The 18034-nt window shown below is 37.9% G+C and overlaps 2 protein-coding genes across 2 annotated transcripts; one reads left to right on the forward strand and one right to left on the reverse strand.

The window, feature by feature from the left end:
- Positions 1-311: 311 nt before the first annotated feature.
- Positions 312-1262, forward strand: LOC311581095 (olfactory receptor OR51C1-like; the record flags this gene model as incomplete). The annotated part of the gene is made up of 1 exon (XM_084753106.1): positions 312-1262. The coding sequence occupies one exon, from the start codon at positions 312-314 to the stop codon at positions 1260-1262; it is 951 nt and encodes a 316-aa protein (XP_084609232.1).
- Positions 1263-9127: 7865 nt separating this feature from the next.
- LOC311578423 (olfactory receptor OR51C1-like) lies at positions 9128-10072 on the reverse strand (the record flags this gene model as incomplete). Its single annotated transcript, XM_084748235.1, has 1 exon — positions 9128-10072. The coding sequence occupies one exon, from the start codon at positions 10070-10072 to the stop codon at positions 9128-9130; it is 945 nt and encodes a 314-aa protein (XP_084604361.1).
- Positions 10073-18034: the final 7962 nt, after the last annotated feature.

Genomic DNA, 18034 nt, shown 5'->3' on the forward strand with positions numbered 1-18034 from the left:
CTCCAAGGGCAGAAGCTGTAAGGAAATTGAGGCACACCCACGCTAATAATTTATCTGGCAACTTAGTAAAAGGCCGAATATTTGAACCTCATCAGATGTAGACTATGCAGTTGTAAGAAAATTGGCCTGAGTCGTGCAATAAAATTATAACATCAAACTGCCGATAATACTTACATAATACATAGTGGCTTAAAATGAAGATTTGGAAAATTTCCACAGCTTTTTTTTTTTTTTATATTCCAAATAGTAAGTCTTTGAATGATCAAACTTGTCATTGCAGGACACTTAGCTGAAGATACCGAGGTTTGAATATGTCAACTCTGCAGAACAGCACAACGTCTTCCATCATTTTCCTGCTCACTGGTGTGCCTGGCATGGAAGCCTTCCACACCTGGATCTCCATCCCATTTTGCTGTCTCTATGCAACTGCCCTCTCAGGGAACAGCCTGATTCTCTTTGCCGTTGTCACTCAGTCCAGCCTCCACGAGCCCATGTATTATTTCCTGTCTATGCTGTCCACCACTGACCTCGGGCTGTCCATATCCACCCTGGCCACCATGATGGGGATATTCTGGTTCAATGCCAGAGAGATCAGCTTCAATGCCTGCTTGTCACAGATGTTCTTCATTCAACTCTTCACTGTTATGGAATCGTCAGTGCTGTTGGCTATGGCTTTTGATCGTTATGTGGCCATCTCCAACCCTCTTAGATATGCCACTATTTTAACTGATTCCAGAATAGCTCAAATTGGGGTGGCAATTGTTACCCGGGGTACGTTGATACTGACTCCTATGGTTGTCCTTCTTAAAGGATTGTCCTACTGCAGCAGCCACGTGCTCCATCACTCCTACTGCTTCCACCCCGATGTCATGAAGCTCTCATGCACAGACACCAGGATCAACAGTGCCGTTGGGCTCACTGCCCTGATCTCCACTGCTGGAGTGGACTCTGTCCTCATCCTCCTTTCCTATGTCCTGATCATTAGGACTGTCCTTAGCATTGCTTCCCCGGAAGAGAGGAGGAAAGCCTTCAGCACGTGTATCTCCCACCTCGGGGCTGTGGCCGTGTTCTACTTTCCCCTCATCAGTCTGTCCTTTGTCCACAGATTTGGGAAACGAGCTCCTCCCTATGTCCATACTCTGATTGCCAATGCCTACCTGCTGATCCCTCCTGTCATGAACCCCATCATCTACAGTGTGAAGACCAAGCAGATACGCAAGGCTGTGCTGAAAGTTCTCCATTCCGGCATGGCGAAGAGCTAGACGTGTGCTTCACTGTTGTTCTATTAGCCTTGTACGAATGAATGAAATGTTATTAGAGGGAATTATTATGTGTGGATTGATGCATGTGTTGGAAGTCTGAAAATATTGTTTCTGAGTTAAGCGAGAAGACAATGAGTTAAGGTGTAGTAATGTGAACCACATCTATTTAGATCTATATGTTTTCCCGAAACATTTTTTCATGGTATTAGGGACATTTCATTACTGGAATATCAAATATTTTCAGTAATTTATATAACTAATCATTTTGCTTTGTTTCTCAATGTAGAGTGTTTCTATTTAAGTAGAAGAAGAGGCATATCTACTAAATGGCTTACATATCTCCTTATGGAAAGAAATGCATTTTCCTTTTCAAACTTTATTGCTGTGCTGTTTGTAATAGCTAAATTATCAAACAAGCTAGGTGTCCAACAACAGGGTGGATAAAATATGTGGTGTACATACTCAATGGATTCTCTTCTGTTCATAAAGAACAAAGTTATAGCTAGTAGAAAAATGGACGCAACTGGAGTTATAAATATTAAACAAATTAATCTAATTTCCAATGAAAAATACTGTATTTCTCTTAGTGTGGTTTCTAGGTTTTATAGAGATATAAAAAAATCATGCATTAATACGTGGCATAGTAACAGAAAAAAAACTGCCAAGTAGAATAAAGGGGACTAGTAAGAAGTGGAGTAGTGAGAAATGGCAGGGCAGGAAATTGTGGTGGTAATGTCCTCAGTGTGATATAGTCCTGTGTGAAAGCACACTCCTGTGATACAATACCACACACATGGATATCTAAAAATTTCACAGATAGTAAACATACACAGAGATACAGAAGTAAAAATTAAAATTTATATTAACTAATATGGATTATCAAATCACAAAATGTTTGTCTCTATGAACAATTGATAAATATTCATAAATTTTTCCAGTTTCTGGAAAGAGTTTTAGTATAAGCATCCTGTTAAAAATAGCTGTCTTACTCACTCAATTTTAACGTATGAGTTCTTTTATAGTAGTAGGGTTGTGTTTACTACTTGATAATTCTGTTCTCATAATTTTGCAATGATAATTTACATATAAATTAATTTTTGTGAGCTTTGGTGGTGAAGGTGTGAGGGCAATATAACTGTCCTGCTTAGGACTGAGCACTCAGTCATTGTTTTCAGTACTTGGATGAGTTATATATTTCCTTGTTGATTGTTACCCAGTACATAAAGAATATTTTCTGACCAACTCTGAGAGCAGCCAAGGTCTGTGAGTATAAGCATAAGTATTTTGAAGCCAATTTAACATCATGATCATTGAGCAAAATGACAACATTAGATTCTACACTTGGACATATGAGTTTCCTGGACATGTGCTTTGAGCAGGGTTACACTACTAGGTATCAAATTGCCTTTTGTCATGCAGGCTTCATATCTAATCAGAAAGTGGCTAGTTATTCCAAAATACTTGTGTCACCATTGTAAGAGAAGGTACACACATCTTGTCTGGAAGGGTCATTTGAGTAATACAGTGTCATGATACTATTAATGTCTTCCCTCCAAATAGCCTGACTAGCACCTCCTGGCACCCAGGCAAATATGAGCAATACTACCAGGATTTAATGATTTATATAAAATACATGAAATTGGGAGTGGTGTGATAGGGGATATAGAGAAAGTTGGAGGAGGTCAAGGTAGATATAATCATACCTCGTTATAAACAAGCATGACATTCTCAAAAGTAAAGAAAATAAAAATATTTATGTGGTATATCAGTTTTCTTTGGGTTGCCAAAACTATAAGAAATGGCACATAGAAATATTTTAATGTGATTATATTTGTAATGTTACATTTGGACCTCTTCATCAATAAAAATGATGATGGAGACATCGCCCATCCATTTGGATAATAGAAATGACACCAAATAATAAACGTATGGAGTATGTAATGCAAGTAACTGTATAAAAAGCTAATAGACAACGAAACTGACAAAAGGCTATAGAATGAGTAACTCCAGGAAGTTTCCTTCACCAGTACAATATTGGGAACAAAGAAAAATCAAGCTTATTAAAACCTGGAATCTTGACAGCAGACTTCCTCTGAGCTGACACTCAGATCCTTCTTGAGACTGTGTAGCTCTGCTCACTCTGATCATTGAAGTTCTGAGGTTGTTTCCTAGAGCCATTACTCAACCTCAGAGAAAGAATGGTTTCCACACCACACCCCGCTCCTTAGGGGAATAGAAGGGCACTGTTAGGGTGCAGGTTCCAGTTCCTGAAGAGGGGCTGGCACTTTGTTGTGTTTTGAGACAGCAGGATTATATTGCACTGGATGATGGTAAAAATAAAAACAGGCATCAAATTAATGTCATTGTGCAGGGAGATATTACTGTAGTGGCCCTGGCATTATGTCAGTCAAACACGTAATTCTAATATCCTAATCTAATCTCCTTCGAGCATCCTCCATTAAGAGAACTAACCAAAAACTGTCTGTCAAATAAAATTTTTTAATATTTTAAAATATCCTTAGTTAACCTGGGGCAGGGCAGATGTTAATCTCCTAAACTATTTTCCATAGGGGGGCAGGTATAGGATACCTGCCCCAATCATAAATACTTGCTAATGTTCTGCATCTGGGCCAAATCCTCCATCAGGTAAACAAATCAAACAGTCCTATATCTCCAAAGGAAATAGAGACAGTCATCAAAAGTCTCACAACAACAACAACAACAACAACAACAACAACAACAAAGCGCCCAGAGCCAGATGGATTCAGCACAGAATTCTACCAGACCTTCAAAGAATACCTAATACCAATTCTCTCCAAATGATTCCACAAAATAGTAACAGAAGGAACATTTACTAAACTCATTCTATGTCTGTCAAATAATTAGTGTTAGTCATGACTTGTCTGATTGCTACCTACCACTGGCAGACAACTACTTGTTGGCTGCATGCTATAGAATTTGGAGTTGAAATATGATATCTTCAAAATAGGCAGGATGCCCCAAGGTGCTTGTTACATAAGTACGCGGACTATGGCCATGAAGAGGATTTTATTTGGTCCTTTAACCCACACTGTTGATAATAAAAGCAGTAAGTAGTACGTGTAACTACTCTGATGTTTCCGTGCTCCACAGACTGTTATGACATAATCTATAAAGATGCTAGTGGATAAATTTCAGGTCTGCCCTGGAGACATGCAGTTTTCCTGCTTTATATATTAAAAAGAAACCCCTATTTTTCTACAACTAACTCAGTTTTAATTTAAAACCCCAATGATGGCTACAGGTTGTGTCATATCCACTTTTGTATTGGAGTTTATAGGGTCCTCAGAGACTCTGAATTAACTATACTGCGCTTTGCTTTTCTTTCTGATTATTAATGGATTTTCCCCACAATGGCTGAGAATTTCTGTGCTTAGATGATGGACTGGAAATTTGGGCTCATTATTTTCATTATTCTGCCTTCCTAAGTTCTGTCTGCCACCCCTCTGCATATCTACTGATACACCATAGTGTTGGTCTCTTTGAGACCATCCTGCTCAGATTCTACTCTGGGCTGACTCCAGACTATTTTATGAGATGGAAGACACTGGCAGACTACTGTGGAGTTTGAAGAAAGATACACTGACTGTGTTTTTTCTCCTATCTGGCCCATCATATAGTAATGATTTCTTAATATTACTGGTCCTCTGGGTTCTTAGTACCTCTTACTGCTTCCTTAGCTTTATCATCAATTTAAAAATAGTTCTTTCATTAAAAAATTTCAAGCAGTTTTCGGAATCAACAGCTCAGAGACCATCACAAAGGGCTGGGGTGGGGAGGAGGCGCTAAGAGCCAGAGTAGCAGGAAGTCTGCTGTGGAAGCAGTCTCTCCTAGAAATGTCTGCACAAACAAGCCAGAATCCGTATCAGTAGATATGCTACCGTGGAAAGGGGAAAATTTGCCAGGGCCGCACTCCTTGACAAAGAACAACAAGCAACTTATGACTGTTTGGAGAGAAAAAAATTAGCTTCTCTCAGTGATAAGCCACCTTTATTAGTTGTCCACGTGGTCAGCTCTGAAACCACGTGCACACAAACAACAAAAGTGGACTCAATAGGTTGAATTTACATATTTGTGTAAATACATATACATGCATATATTATCAAAGCAAAAGAGGCTGCAAATTTGATAGTGAAGGTATTGGGGAGGTTGGAGGGAGGAGTACCTAGGAGGGGATAGAGGGAGAAAATAATTTATTTTTCTATTTAATACATTATCTCTCTACTGGATGTTTAATTGGCACAAAGTTGAGTGGGCAAGGACGTGGATATAGAATCTTGAAGAATTTGGAGAAGGAGGAAGACTATAATAAAAATATCTTGAATGAAAAAGATTGTAATAAGATAAAAAAAATTCAAAGTCACTTGGATACATTTTATTTCCTGAGTATTCACGGTGCTTTGAATAAGAAAGGTTAAGAGCTCCTTGTTTTTACTGTGTCAATATGAACCAAATCTGGAAGTTCTTTGGGGCCTTGAGATGCATAATATTGGTGCACACGGTCCATCTCACTTACTGTATGACATAAATCTTGTTTTTGAGCCTTAACAGAGGTTTATTGCCTCAAGCCTAGCTTTATCTCATGTAATGTCTCTGGAAAAGCCCCACTGAGATGATTTCCAGGCACGGAGGGGCTATGTAGGCTGTTTCTTCACATCTTACTAGGTCCTAAAACTAGAAAGGAAAAAAAGAAAAAGAAAAAGAAAAAGAAAAAAGCAGATTTCACTCAGAGATCTGGATAAATGTCCTTAGGTTCACCATAATGGAGATCTAGCTCAGCATCTTAAGTTGGAGGCAAATGGCCTTCTCTGCAAGGCCTTCTTCTCTTAGCCTCATTTCCTAAAAACTTTTCTTTCACTGAGGTCAGGGTATTGTGATCGAAAAGATATTCGACGTCATGGAGAGGGAAGTACTGTCAGATGGGGTTTTATTATAAGCTTGGAAAAAAAAGACTACTCTAGAAAAAGCTATGTTTATGCTTTTTTTTTTTTTTTTTAGCTCAACAAATGAAAAACAAAAAAACCCAAGGAGGTTGGGAATACATAATGGTGCCTTTAGAGAGAAAGGGATACGAATGTAGACTGATGTCTGATTCCTTCTGAGAGGACTGTGAAGAGCCAGCAGAGGCACTGGGGAGTGGCAGTTGCTGTGGTGTTAAGAGAATTGTTGCTTTGCTTACTGGACCAATGCTTATCTCACCGCTTTTACAAAAGTTGCACAAGCATGGCCTACGAAAACTTTGCATTTATGAGAGACAGTTAAGACTGTCCTCACAGAAGCATATCCACACCAAAGGAGCCCCTGAGAAAGCAGTATTGCTTAGTAGGGGGTCTGATGGACACCCAAAAGAGTCAGTAGCTGAAATCTCTAGACATAGCAAATATGGAAGCAACATATAATAATGCCATATAAACCAGGAAAGCTCCATTGGTTTTTATGTCTTCTATCTCCCTTTAAATTTGAGTTTGGCAATGTTAAAAAAAATTAGTTCCTAAGATGTGAGTCAAAATGAAGACACCATCTTTCCTGATATCCAGAGGCCCAAGTGTAGCCAGCTACATACAGAACAGACAGCTGGAAGGGAGTCTTTCTGACTGAAGACACAGTAATCTGTTTATTGAACTGACGTTTATACATTTCTAATTGATAACTGGTTTCACAAGACTTTCTACTTCCTAGTGAGGTCAGAAAGCTGAGTTTGCCTGTCTCATTTGTCTGCAGTGTCAGGAAAGGCTGTTTTAAAGTCAGCAACTCTTAAAGAACAAAAGCTGCATTTGCTTTTATAAGATCAATTTCCATGCATGCTGTGTTTAACACCACTTACATAATAAAGGGCAGCCTGTATCACTCAGAAAGTGCTGTTGCTCACTGGGTATCACCTGGTGTTTTTAACAGCACCTGCTAAAATGTTTGCCTACAGTCTTTAAACAGTTATAAATACCAAATATAAAATTTTTATTATTTAACAAGTATTTTTTATGGGCTTAGTTGAAAAAATATTTGTGTTTTTTTTAAATAAAATTTTGCTTTAAATGTTACTCTTTTAAAGATATTTTGTCTACTCATGCGTATAAATTCAGTATAAATTTTATACTTCAGAAGGAAGTATACCTGAGAAAGTAGAACTCCAGACTAGGCTGGTAGAAAGTGACAAGAAGGACCTTAGCATTTTCTGTACTATAGTTTATTGATGACAGCATAACCATTATTCCCTCTCTAATTAAAATTTAGCTGAACGGCATATGAAAAGATTTTTTCTGATTATTTTATAGGAACACAGAAGAAAAGTGAGAAAGTTGGAGACCTATGTAGGAAGCCATGACTTTGTTGAGGTTCTATTGAGCTCCAGACTAAGTAGAAAGATAAAGAGGAAATTTAAGGTTAGAGCATTTAGGAAACCAGTGTATGTGGGAACAGGTGGTGAGAAGTTAGTTTGTTAGCTTTCAAGCATCTAGAGAGTTAAAGAAAATCAGAAAATTAAAAACCCAAACAGAAACTCATTCACGAGAACACATAGTTCAAGTCATTCATAGAGTTGACTTTATTCAAACTGGAATAAGTTTTTGGAAGCCTCAGTTTCTCAAGTAGTTTTTTGTTTTTTCAACGTTAGCTATGTCAGAACTAAGGTAAATTGCTAGATGTAAATTACTAAAGTAAAAAGGCAGAAAGTTTGCTTTCAGTTATAAAAGCAATTTCTTAGGTCATACAACCACACATGGGATTAGTCACAGTAGAATTGTTCTAATAATATATATGAAAGACTATTAGGAACAATATAATTCAACAACTATCAGTGGATGTCTAGTACATGGATGGGCTAGGTACTGTAGGCGCTTTACAAATCAAGGCAATTTTTATCTATGTAACTTGCATCCTCATGAGAAATTGAGTGACAAGTGAACAGATAAAGGCAAAACACTAGAAAAGGCAGATGATGCAAATGCAGGGCTATAATGTCACTAGAGGTTATGACAAACTTAATGAGGATATGTAAAGATGAGTCCCCAAACTGTAAACTTTCAAGGTGGAAATTGGGTGAAAGCTTGAAGTGGGGTGGACAGTAAAGCTGACCATCAGGAAGGGTGCAGACCTGCCCAGAACAGTTAGGCTAATTTTCTGAGACCCCTGAGACTGCGAGGAATGCATTAAAATTAAGAGGAGGTTGAAGCCTGATTTTAATAGTTATTAATTCATTCAGTTTGTATATGATAAACATGCCTCGGGTTTATTTCTCTTTTTAAGCTTTTTCCAGCAGAGTTCTTGGAAAATTAATTTAAAACATCTGCAGTTGATACTTGCTGGCAAAAGGAAAATCATTTTTTGCCAGTGGTGTGTCTCTGGGTATATTAGCCACACTCCAGGGCAGGCCTTGTGCCTAGGAGCAGTTGGCCAACACAACTGACTCATTGCTTTTTCGGGGGGTGGGATTTTTGCTTCATTTTGTTTTATTTTTGATGTTTTTTGTCTTATTCATTGTTCATTTTGCTCTTAGTGTTTTATATTTGCTTTTTTTGGAGTGACAAATAGAAATGACACACAGCTGCATAGATAAGGAGGTAGGGATCTGACAGGGCATGGGGAAGTGAAAATAATCAAAATATGTTGTATGAAAAAATTAAATTAAAAATAAAATAAAAGCTCAAAAAATGGAAAATAATGAGAGGTGAGGAGAATCTACATAAATGTTCTGGTGGTTAGAAAAAAATGCTTTAGGAAAAACTATTTTAAATTTGTTTGATTGAATTATACCTAGATCCGTGTAATTATAACCTTTAGTGTTGGTAATTGTTTCTCATCTTGAAATAAGTCTTTATGTGGTTCATAGTTTAAATGTGAGATCCTTTGCAGTGTAGAAGCCTGAGAATAGCTTTCTGAATCTGCGTTGTTTTCACGCTGTAGATGATGGGGTTCATCACCGGAGGGATGAGCAAGTACATATTTGCAATGAGAGTGGGCACATAGGGTGGGGCGTGTTTTCCAAATCTGTGGACAAAGGACAGGCTGATCAAGGGGATATAGAAGATGGCCACCGCAGTGATATGAGAGACGCAGGTGCTGAAGGCCTTCTTCCTTTCCCCAGGGGATGCGATGCTAAGAACCGAGCGGATGATCAGGACATAAGAGAGCAGGATAAAGATCGAGTCCACGCCAGCAGAGGAAATAATCGCAGTTAGTCCAAACGCACTGTTGATCTTTGTGTCTGAACATGAGAGCTTCATCACATCAGGGTGGAAGCAGTAGGAGTGATGGAGCACATGGCTACGACAGAAAGACAGACGCTTAAGGAGCAGGACTAGTGGGGCCAAAATGACAGTTGCCCTAGTAACGACCGCCAGGCCAATTTGTGAAATCCTTGCATGAGTCAGAATGGTGGCATATCTCAAGGGGTTGGAGATGGCCACAAAACGATCAAAGGCCATAGCCAGGAGCACCGAGGATTCCATGAACGTGAAAAGGTGAATGAAAAACATCTGGGACAAGCAGGCGTTGAAGCTGATCTCCCGGGCGTTGAGCCAGAATATTCCGAGCACTGTCACCATAGTAGAGATACACAAACCAATGTCAGTGGTCGACAGCATGGACAGGAAGTAGTACATGGGCTCTTGGAGAGTCTGCTCAGTAAGGACCACGAACAGGATCACTGAGTTGCCAGATAAGGCAGTGAAGTAGAGGCAGCAGAAGGGGATGGAGATCCAGGAATGAGCCCATTCCAGGCCGGGGACGCCAGTCAGGAGAAAAGTAGGAGAGGTGGAGTTATAGAAGAATGGCATTGTGGTCTGCCCAACCAGATCTGGACTTCTTATGCCTAGAATTTCAAAATTATTTTTAGTTGAAGTCTGATAGGCATGCAATAAAGTGCGCAGAACTTTAGGGCATGGCTCAGTTAAGTCTGACATCTTTATGTGCCCAGGAACTACTTTTGACTTCAGTTAAGAGGACATTAGAAAAAGGCTTCCTAATGCCCCACCCTATCCATTGTCACTTTAGCTGTCATCTTTCCTTTTGACTTCTGTTGCCATAATTACCAATTCTTATTTTTGAACTTGACATAAGGAGAACCATACAAATGGTACTTTTTTTTTTTTGGTTGGGGGCTTTTCATTCAAAATTATATGTAGATCTATCAGAAAGCTCAGCTGTTTGCGTGAGGTCTGAACTAATTTAAATTCATTCAGCTAAATTCATTTCACATTGATTATTTAGTATTTTATATAGTCATCAACCAATTACTTGTAATTAAAACTTTGAATCTTTAGGGGCTGGAGGGCGGGCTCAGGGCTAAAGCATTCGCTGCTTTTGCAGAGTTCAGTTCCCAGTACTTCTGTTGGCTGCTCACAGCTTCCTGCACATCAAGCTCCACATCTGGCCACTGGCACCTTTGTACATATACTATACATGCACACATACACATAAATGTAAAAATATAAGTTAATTAAAAAGTGTGCCCTTTAACACATTTGTTAATGTGTTTTATGAATAAGAGGGATTTTAGCTAATCCTTGTTTAGTATTACTGCTTGCTCAGAGTGTGTATTCTTCAATATGCACTTGCTAATTGATTTATACTGTTTATGTACGTTTTCTAAAACATGCTATTGCACCGCAGTCAAGGCTTAGCTTAGGAAAATAGTTTTTATTTGGAGTTTTAGAGTATCAAATGGTGATTCTAAGTTTTGCTTCATCCATTTAGTAGGCAGTGAATAAGTGTTTTCAGGGTGTGCCTAAGGTACTTAGAAAGTACCCAGCTGCCACGCCCCTTCCTATGTGTTATTAGAAAGGAGATGCTGCAATTCTTACTAATCGTAAGCTTGGAATTTTTGTTTTGTGGTACTAAAACCCTGCCTTGTTCATGATTATGGAACCCCTTTCTTTTGTAGTGGTGGCCATTGAGCCAAATTATAAGCTTCTTTTTTTTTTTTTTTAACACATATGGCCTAACTCTTAATCTGAATTTGATCTGCTACAGGATTATAGTGATACGTACCAATGTGTCAGTGATAAGACTTTTCACACACTCCTGTAAACGTTTTGCATAAATTTGTTTTGAGCCTTCTGATGAATTTAAGAGATGTGTTTGTCTTCTAGATCGATAAGTTTTAGGAGTTTGGATAAAGTTTTCAAGTTTATAAAAATAGAGAGATTGCACTGGGAGTCAGAGAATAAAAGACTTTACCATCTGTGTTATTACAAGCTAAATTACCTTGTCTGATGATAGTGATAATGGCAGTAATTATGATATAAATTGGTCCAATTAATAATGTTCTTTTATACTAATAAATGAAGCAACTGTGATATATATATACATCTATATATGTATCTTTGTTGGTAAATATCAGATCCACAGAATTTCCATAAGGCATGTTCCCCAACTCAGAAATATCCTCCCAAACTCTACACATCCTCACTCCATCTGGTTTTTTTGCACATAATTTTGAAGTTAAAATATAGTTATATAATTTTCTCCCATTAGCTACTCCCATGTAGTCTCATCCCAACTCCCCCAAATTCATAACCTCTTTTTCTTTAGTTGTTAATCATCAATTCCTGCTTTGTTGCAATTGTGTCTAGCTCACATCACTGTCTGTTTTCTAAAACTTCCGTTTCAGAGCAACCTTATTACCTGCACAATGCAAAAGAAAGTATTTTTCTACTAGTCTATTTCTATTAAACTTTCAACACTGATCAAGATGAGATAAGACTTATTGCTAAAACTGATTATCCTAAATCAAATATTGTTGAGAGTAACTGCGTTAAACTAAGGCATATGGAGATGGATTGATTAAAAAGTAGCCTGCCTGGTGTGATGGTGCAGGCCTGTAATCCCAGCACTCATGGAGGCACAGGCAGGCAGATCTCTGTGAGTTTGGGGCCAGCTTGGTCTCCAAAGTGAGTTCAGGAGGGCAAAGGCTACATAGAGAAACTCTGTCACAAAACAAAAACAAAAACAAACAAACAAACAAAAAGAAAAAAAAAGAAAAAGAAAAAAGTAGGCCAGTTTTCCCATATATTCAAGTATAAATATAATCCTTAGCCTTCAAAAGGGAAACTTCTCTTTGCAATGGAGATCACTGCACAAAACCAAAACCAATCAAATTGCAGATTGGGATCCTAGTTACAATGAATAGTCCTGCCCCCAAGGCTCAAGGAACATTGCAGGAGAGAGGAGGAAAGATTCTAAGAGACAGAGAATCTGGGAGTTTTTTGTAATACTGTCTTCCAGCAATACCAGAAACTATGCCGATAAAGTGTCACCAACATGACTGCCTGAAAACGATAAGTTAAACATCCTTTTAAAAAGTTTTCAAAAAGATGTATATATATATATATTTCAGAATAAAATATCAATTTCTAGGGCTGGAGAGATGGCTCAGAGGTTAAGAGCACTGCTTGCTCTTCCAAAGGTCACAAGTTCAAATCCCAGCAACCACTTGGTGGCTCACAACAATCTGGTGGCCTCTTTGGCACACAGGTAGAATACTGTATACATAAATAAAAATTTAAAAAAATATGAATTTCTATAAAGAAGTTTAAATCAAGCCTGTTTTTTAGAAGATGGGCTAACTAAAGGAATATCTAAATTAAGCTGCAGAAAAAAAGAACTTTCCCCAAATGTATCCACTCCCCAATGAATAAGCCTTGGATACTGTGAACTATAAGGTATAAATAAGTAGAAGGTTAGCTGTACGATGGACTGTGAGATATGAGTATGTAGAAGGTCACCACAGGGTGATGGATTAGACAGGCCAGAATCAGCAAGATGGCGGTTCTCTAAATGCAATGAGCCATGACTACTTATGTGTTCGAATGGTTGCAGCTGAAAAGTCAAGGGGGAAAATGCTAAGTTCTGACGATACATGGAAAAACTGGAAACGCGTTGCAGGGCTGGTAGCATGTAATTGTATATTCTCTTTGAAAAAAAAATGAATGGGCAGTGTTCTAAGTATTCAACCGTAGACTTACCACAGGACTCAGAAATTCAGCTTCTAGAAACTTTGCAGACAAATGAAAGTCTATGTGTACATCCTTATACACTAATGTTCATAACAGCATCACTTACAATAGCTCCAAATTGGGAACAACCCAAGCCCTATCTTTCGATTGCATGGTGAACAAACTGTGAAGCATCTTTATGGTGGAATAGTGTTCCGACATCAAAGGAAAAGAAATACTGCCATTACTGCCATATGGGTGCACCTCAGACACATTATGCGGTATGAGAAAAAGCCCTAGGTAGAAAATCACACACAGTGTGACCCATTTTAATTAAATAAAGAGAAAAGAGAAAATAATTTGGTGTGTGACTGTGTGTGTAGCATGTGCAGGTGCATATACTTGTGTGTGCTCAGAGACAAGAGGGGTCACCAGGTGTCCCACCCTGTCAGTTATTATTTTATTCCTATGCGATAAGGTCTGTCACTGAAGATGCAATGAGGCTAGTGGCCAGCAAGCCTCAGTGATCCACTTGTTTCTGCCTCGTCTCCCCAGGCCTGGGGTTACAGTTTGAGTGGCTGTGTCTAACCTTTTGCAAGGGTATTTGGGATTCAAGCACAGGTCCTTATGCTTGGCTAGCAAACCCTCTTATCTACTGGACTATGTCCCTAGTCTTGAAAGGAAATTTGGTTTGAAGACAGAAAACAGGTTAATATTTGTGTATCTCTCGGGTGAGATCTGGACAGCGACCAGAAAGCTATTTGGGATGATGGAAAATGTTCTAAAATTGGGTAGTGCTGATGGTTTACACTACAAACAGATTGATATTTGGATCACACACTTTTCTAATACATATATTATATTCACAACTTTCAAATACAAAGCTGCATTTAAAACGCTTCTAGTAAATACTGAGTGTAGAAAGTAATTGGTTGACAACATCAATAAAGTTTCTGTCAAAATCTAGTGTCCAGTCCAGTTGATCTCTCTATGAAAGGTAAGCAATAAACAAAAGTCAAAATATATAGCTTCATATAAGCTTAAAATAAAACATGAAATGCTGCAATTTTTTCAAGAATGGAACAAAATAGACAAGAATTGCTCGTTTTTTAAACCTAAAATGATTGCCAAGTATCTAATAACATAAAACGATTTTGCTGTGACTTCTGCACTAATGTGTTAGAAACTGGCATAATGGAAAATTCTTATTTGGAAACAAATAGAAACTTGGGATAGAATTAAAAGTACAGAAGGAAATCCAGGTAGGCTGGACTTTAAAACCGGCAACAGTAGAATGAAGTAGTGAGTAAAAGGTGTTTGGTAAACTGATTTGAAAAAGAAAACCAAATAAAACACATCACCAAAATTTATATTGAAATTATTTCCTGGTAGTTAAATAAGTAAATATCAAAACTAAAGCTAAATGCTAAAGGGGTGCAGCTTGAAGTTTAACATGTGGTAAAATTTGAAGAATTATTTTATAGCAAAACATCTCTCTCCTTTATAAAGCTAATCGCAAAGTGATAGACATGCTTGAGAAATGCACAATATTCAGCTAGACAATAAGCTCACTGCAGAAACAAGGAAGCATAGGAAGTCATTTCTGCTTCTGTTCACAGCCTTTCACCATAATTCTGTAAGTAACTGTAGTAGAACTCATGGGTTAATGAAAAATAAAAGTGGAACTCACCAGATAGCTACACATTAATGCAGGATGACTTGATACCACCAAGAGGCAAAAGACTGACAACGCAGTTCAGAGTAAAGACCTATTGAAGGTTCCTCGGAAGCCTGTGATGGACCCAGTGTGTGAGTCCCGGTCTGCTCAGTGTCGACATTGCTGTGCCACGCTGTCTTTCTGCTGTTCAGAATGAAATTAAAACTAGTAATTCAACTGATGATGCTATCTAGGACCCTAAATGGAATAAATGTGCTGTAGAAATGCAAATCAGCTAGAAATGTAAGTTAATAATAGGGAGGGTGTGCCTATGTCTGTATTTGCGAGTTTCATTATTACATTTGGCAGGATACATTATAAGTTAAATACAGAATATATATCTTACGAAATGTTGAGTTTCATTGGGCATTTTCACACCTGTGCACACATTTACTATGGCTACTTAAACATATTTAAGTGAACCATGTACATGGAATTTGAAGTTTCTGAATAGGCAGTCTCATGGGAGTGAACAGAACAGTGGAGCATTAAGTAGAGTGAGGAATTCAAAGGAGCTGAATGTCAAGGTCCAAGTAAGGGAGAGCCTTACCTTTAACAATGAGGAAAATTAGAGGCTTTTCAGGTGGATGTGTTGGAGGAAAGTCATCACAAAATTTGCACTTGTTTTTATACTCACGTCCACTGAAATCTTCTTGTGTCTTTTGAGATGAGTTACAGTTCAGCTTAAGATGAACAGACAGACTTACTACACACAAAGAAAGAATGGTTTCCTGCCAGAATGTAGCTGGTTGTCTGGACCTTTACACAGGGAGTAGAGGCTTATCTTACTCTTACATGGTGGGGTATGTGAAGGTCACCCACTTGTCTCTATGAATGGAGAATCTTTATAAGAAGTTTCTGCAGTAGAATCACTTAGCTAGAGTAAACACAAGCATATGGGATTTCTGTGTCACAATACTGTCTCAGAGCTCTGTCCCCAGGGCCCTTAACTAACATCTGGGCTCATGGAGGCTTAGACATATGGAAAAGTTCCAAATAAAGAATACAAACATAGACACAGAAACCCCATGTTCATACCTTAGTTTTTTTTTTAAAAAGAAGTTGAATTGCTACCCATATTATCTGTTACATTAACTTGTCCTCACTCTTTTTGAAAGATCTTTTTTTATTGAAAAAAATTTCCATAAAATATACTATGATCAAATTTCTCTTCCTCTGATTCCTCCCAAATCTTCTGCACATCCTCACCTGCTCTATTCCTCATCTTTTTTCCCTCTTTCTTTAAAAACAAAAATTCAAAATCAAAGCAGTAACCAAGAAACAAACACATCAAGCTAGTTTTGTGTTGGTCAATTACTCTGGACAATTGATACCTCCGTGCAAAAGAAAAAAAGTTTCTACAGTGGATTCTCAGTGTGCATATTATCCTTGCTCTAACAAAGATTTCAATCTAAGAAAAGACAACTATGGGAATAAAGAAAGTGGAAGCCATTTTGTTCAATTCTATGTTGAACAGTAGATTAATAAACTAGCAAAACTTAGGTACTATGAGCCAGGAGTATTTGGTTTTGTTTTTGTTTTTAGAGACAGGGTTTCTCTGTGTAGCCTTGGCTACCCTGAACTCACTTTGTAGACAGGGTTGACCTCGAACTCTCAGCGATCTGCCTGTGTCTGCTTCCCAAGAACTGAGATTAAAGGAGTGCACCACCATGCCTGGCTCGAGCCAGGAGTATTTTAACCTATGCTTAACACTTTATTTTAATTTAGAACTTACAGGTGCGTCTGTGCTTTCATGTTGAGCCTTTCAATGAAGCTCTGAAAACTAGTAGTCTATATCATCTTCCTTGTTGTTAGCAAAATGTTTAACATGCCATGTAAAAATTCCATTATGATAATTATTCTCATTGAGAAGAAGAAAAAATGGTGGTAGGTACTTAATGGGGTAGTGAGGTGCTGCTAGTTAGAGGGCGAGCTCCCAGGATCCAGCTGCTGGTATTGGTGATATATTGGAAGAGGATAGGCAGCTAGCTTAAATACTCCTGCTGTTGAGAGAAGTTTCTTAGAGCACAAAGACCTCTGTGTTACACAAGCAGAAAGCAGGAAAACTCTGCCTTGATAATACCTGCAGCTGGAAGAAAACACCCCATAGCTATAGGCGTTAGTTTTCTTATCAGCAGAATAGATTGATGGCATAAATAGCTTCTGAAAAAAGACTATTATATATATTCTTGTGACTTAGTATCTTCTTTGCAGGTAGAGAACAAGGAAACCTTGGGAAGTTGATTGTTTTTTCAACATGTGATTTTATTTTATCTTATTTTATTTTAACATGTGATTTTAGAATAAGATCAATTGGATATTTGCATGGATGAAAATTCAAATGAGAAATGGATGAAGTTAGGGGCTACTGATAAGATATGTCCATAGTGAAAGAGCCTGCCAAGATGGAAAAATGAAACCAAAATGGGAAACTATATGAAGCATGAAACCAAAATTGTTTTATTTCTGTAAGATGTAATCTGTTTGAATGGTACTTCAAAGAGGAGTCAAAGGTTACACGAATAAATCCTGCTTAGCTGGCTAAACAGGATGGATCCCAAAAAGGAAATAAGAAATATTATTTTGATAAAAAAAAACCAGAGAGAGAGAGAGAGAGAGAGAGAGAGAGAGAGAGAGAGAGAGAGAGAGAGAAAAGTCTGAGAAATGTTCTGCCCTTTTTCTGAAAGTAAAATGCCTTACTGATAATAGGGACGTGTAAGGCCCGTTATACTGACTTGACTTCACTTTCTGAATCTGAAGGACTGATGGGACTTGTGTGTGGATGGTCTAGGCAAGTTTGCTTAGAAAAGTGCATTTTAACTTGCGTACGGAAAAGGTGGTGAGGAATATCGGTGAATGAATAATGAACAACAAGTACATAGTTTTGTGGAATTAATTCTGAATGATGGATTTCTACCAAATCATAGAGCAATGAATGCAAAAACAAATTTAAGCTATTATTGAGACTTTTTGTAATTAGTTTTGCAAGTTTTAATTCTCTTAAATTGTCACAGATTAAGAATTATTAGCATTCTTAAAATCTAATAGTTTACAACACCTTATGTCATTAGCCAAGTTTTAATATT

This window comes from Acomys minous (assembly GCF_964271855.1).
Source record: "Acomys minous genome assembly, chromosome: 2".
Taxonomy (NCBI): Eukaryota; Metazoa; Chordata; class Mammalia; order Rodentia; family Muridae; genus Acomys; species Acomys minous.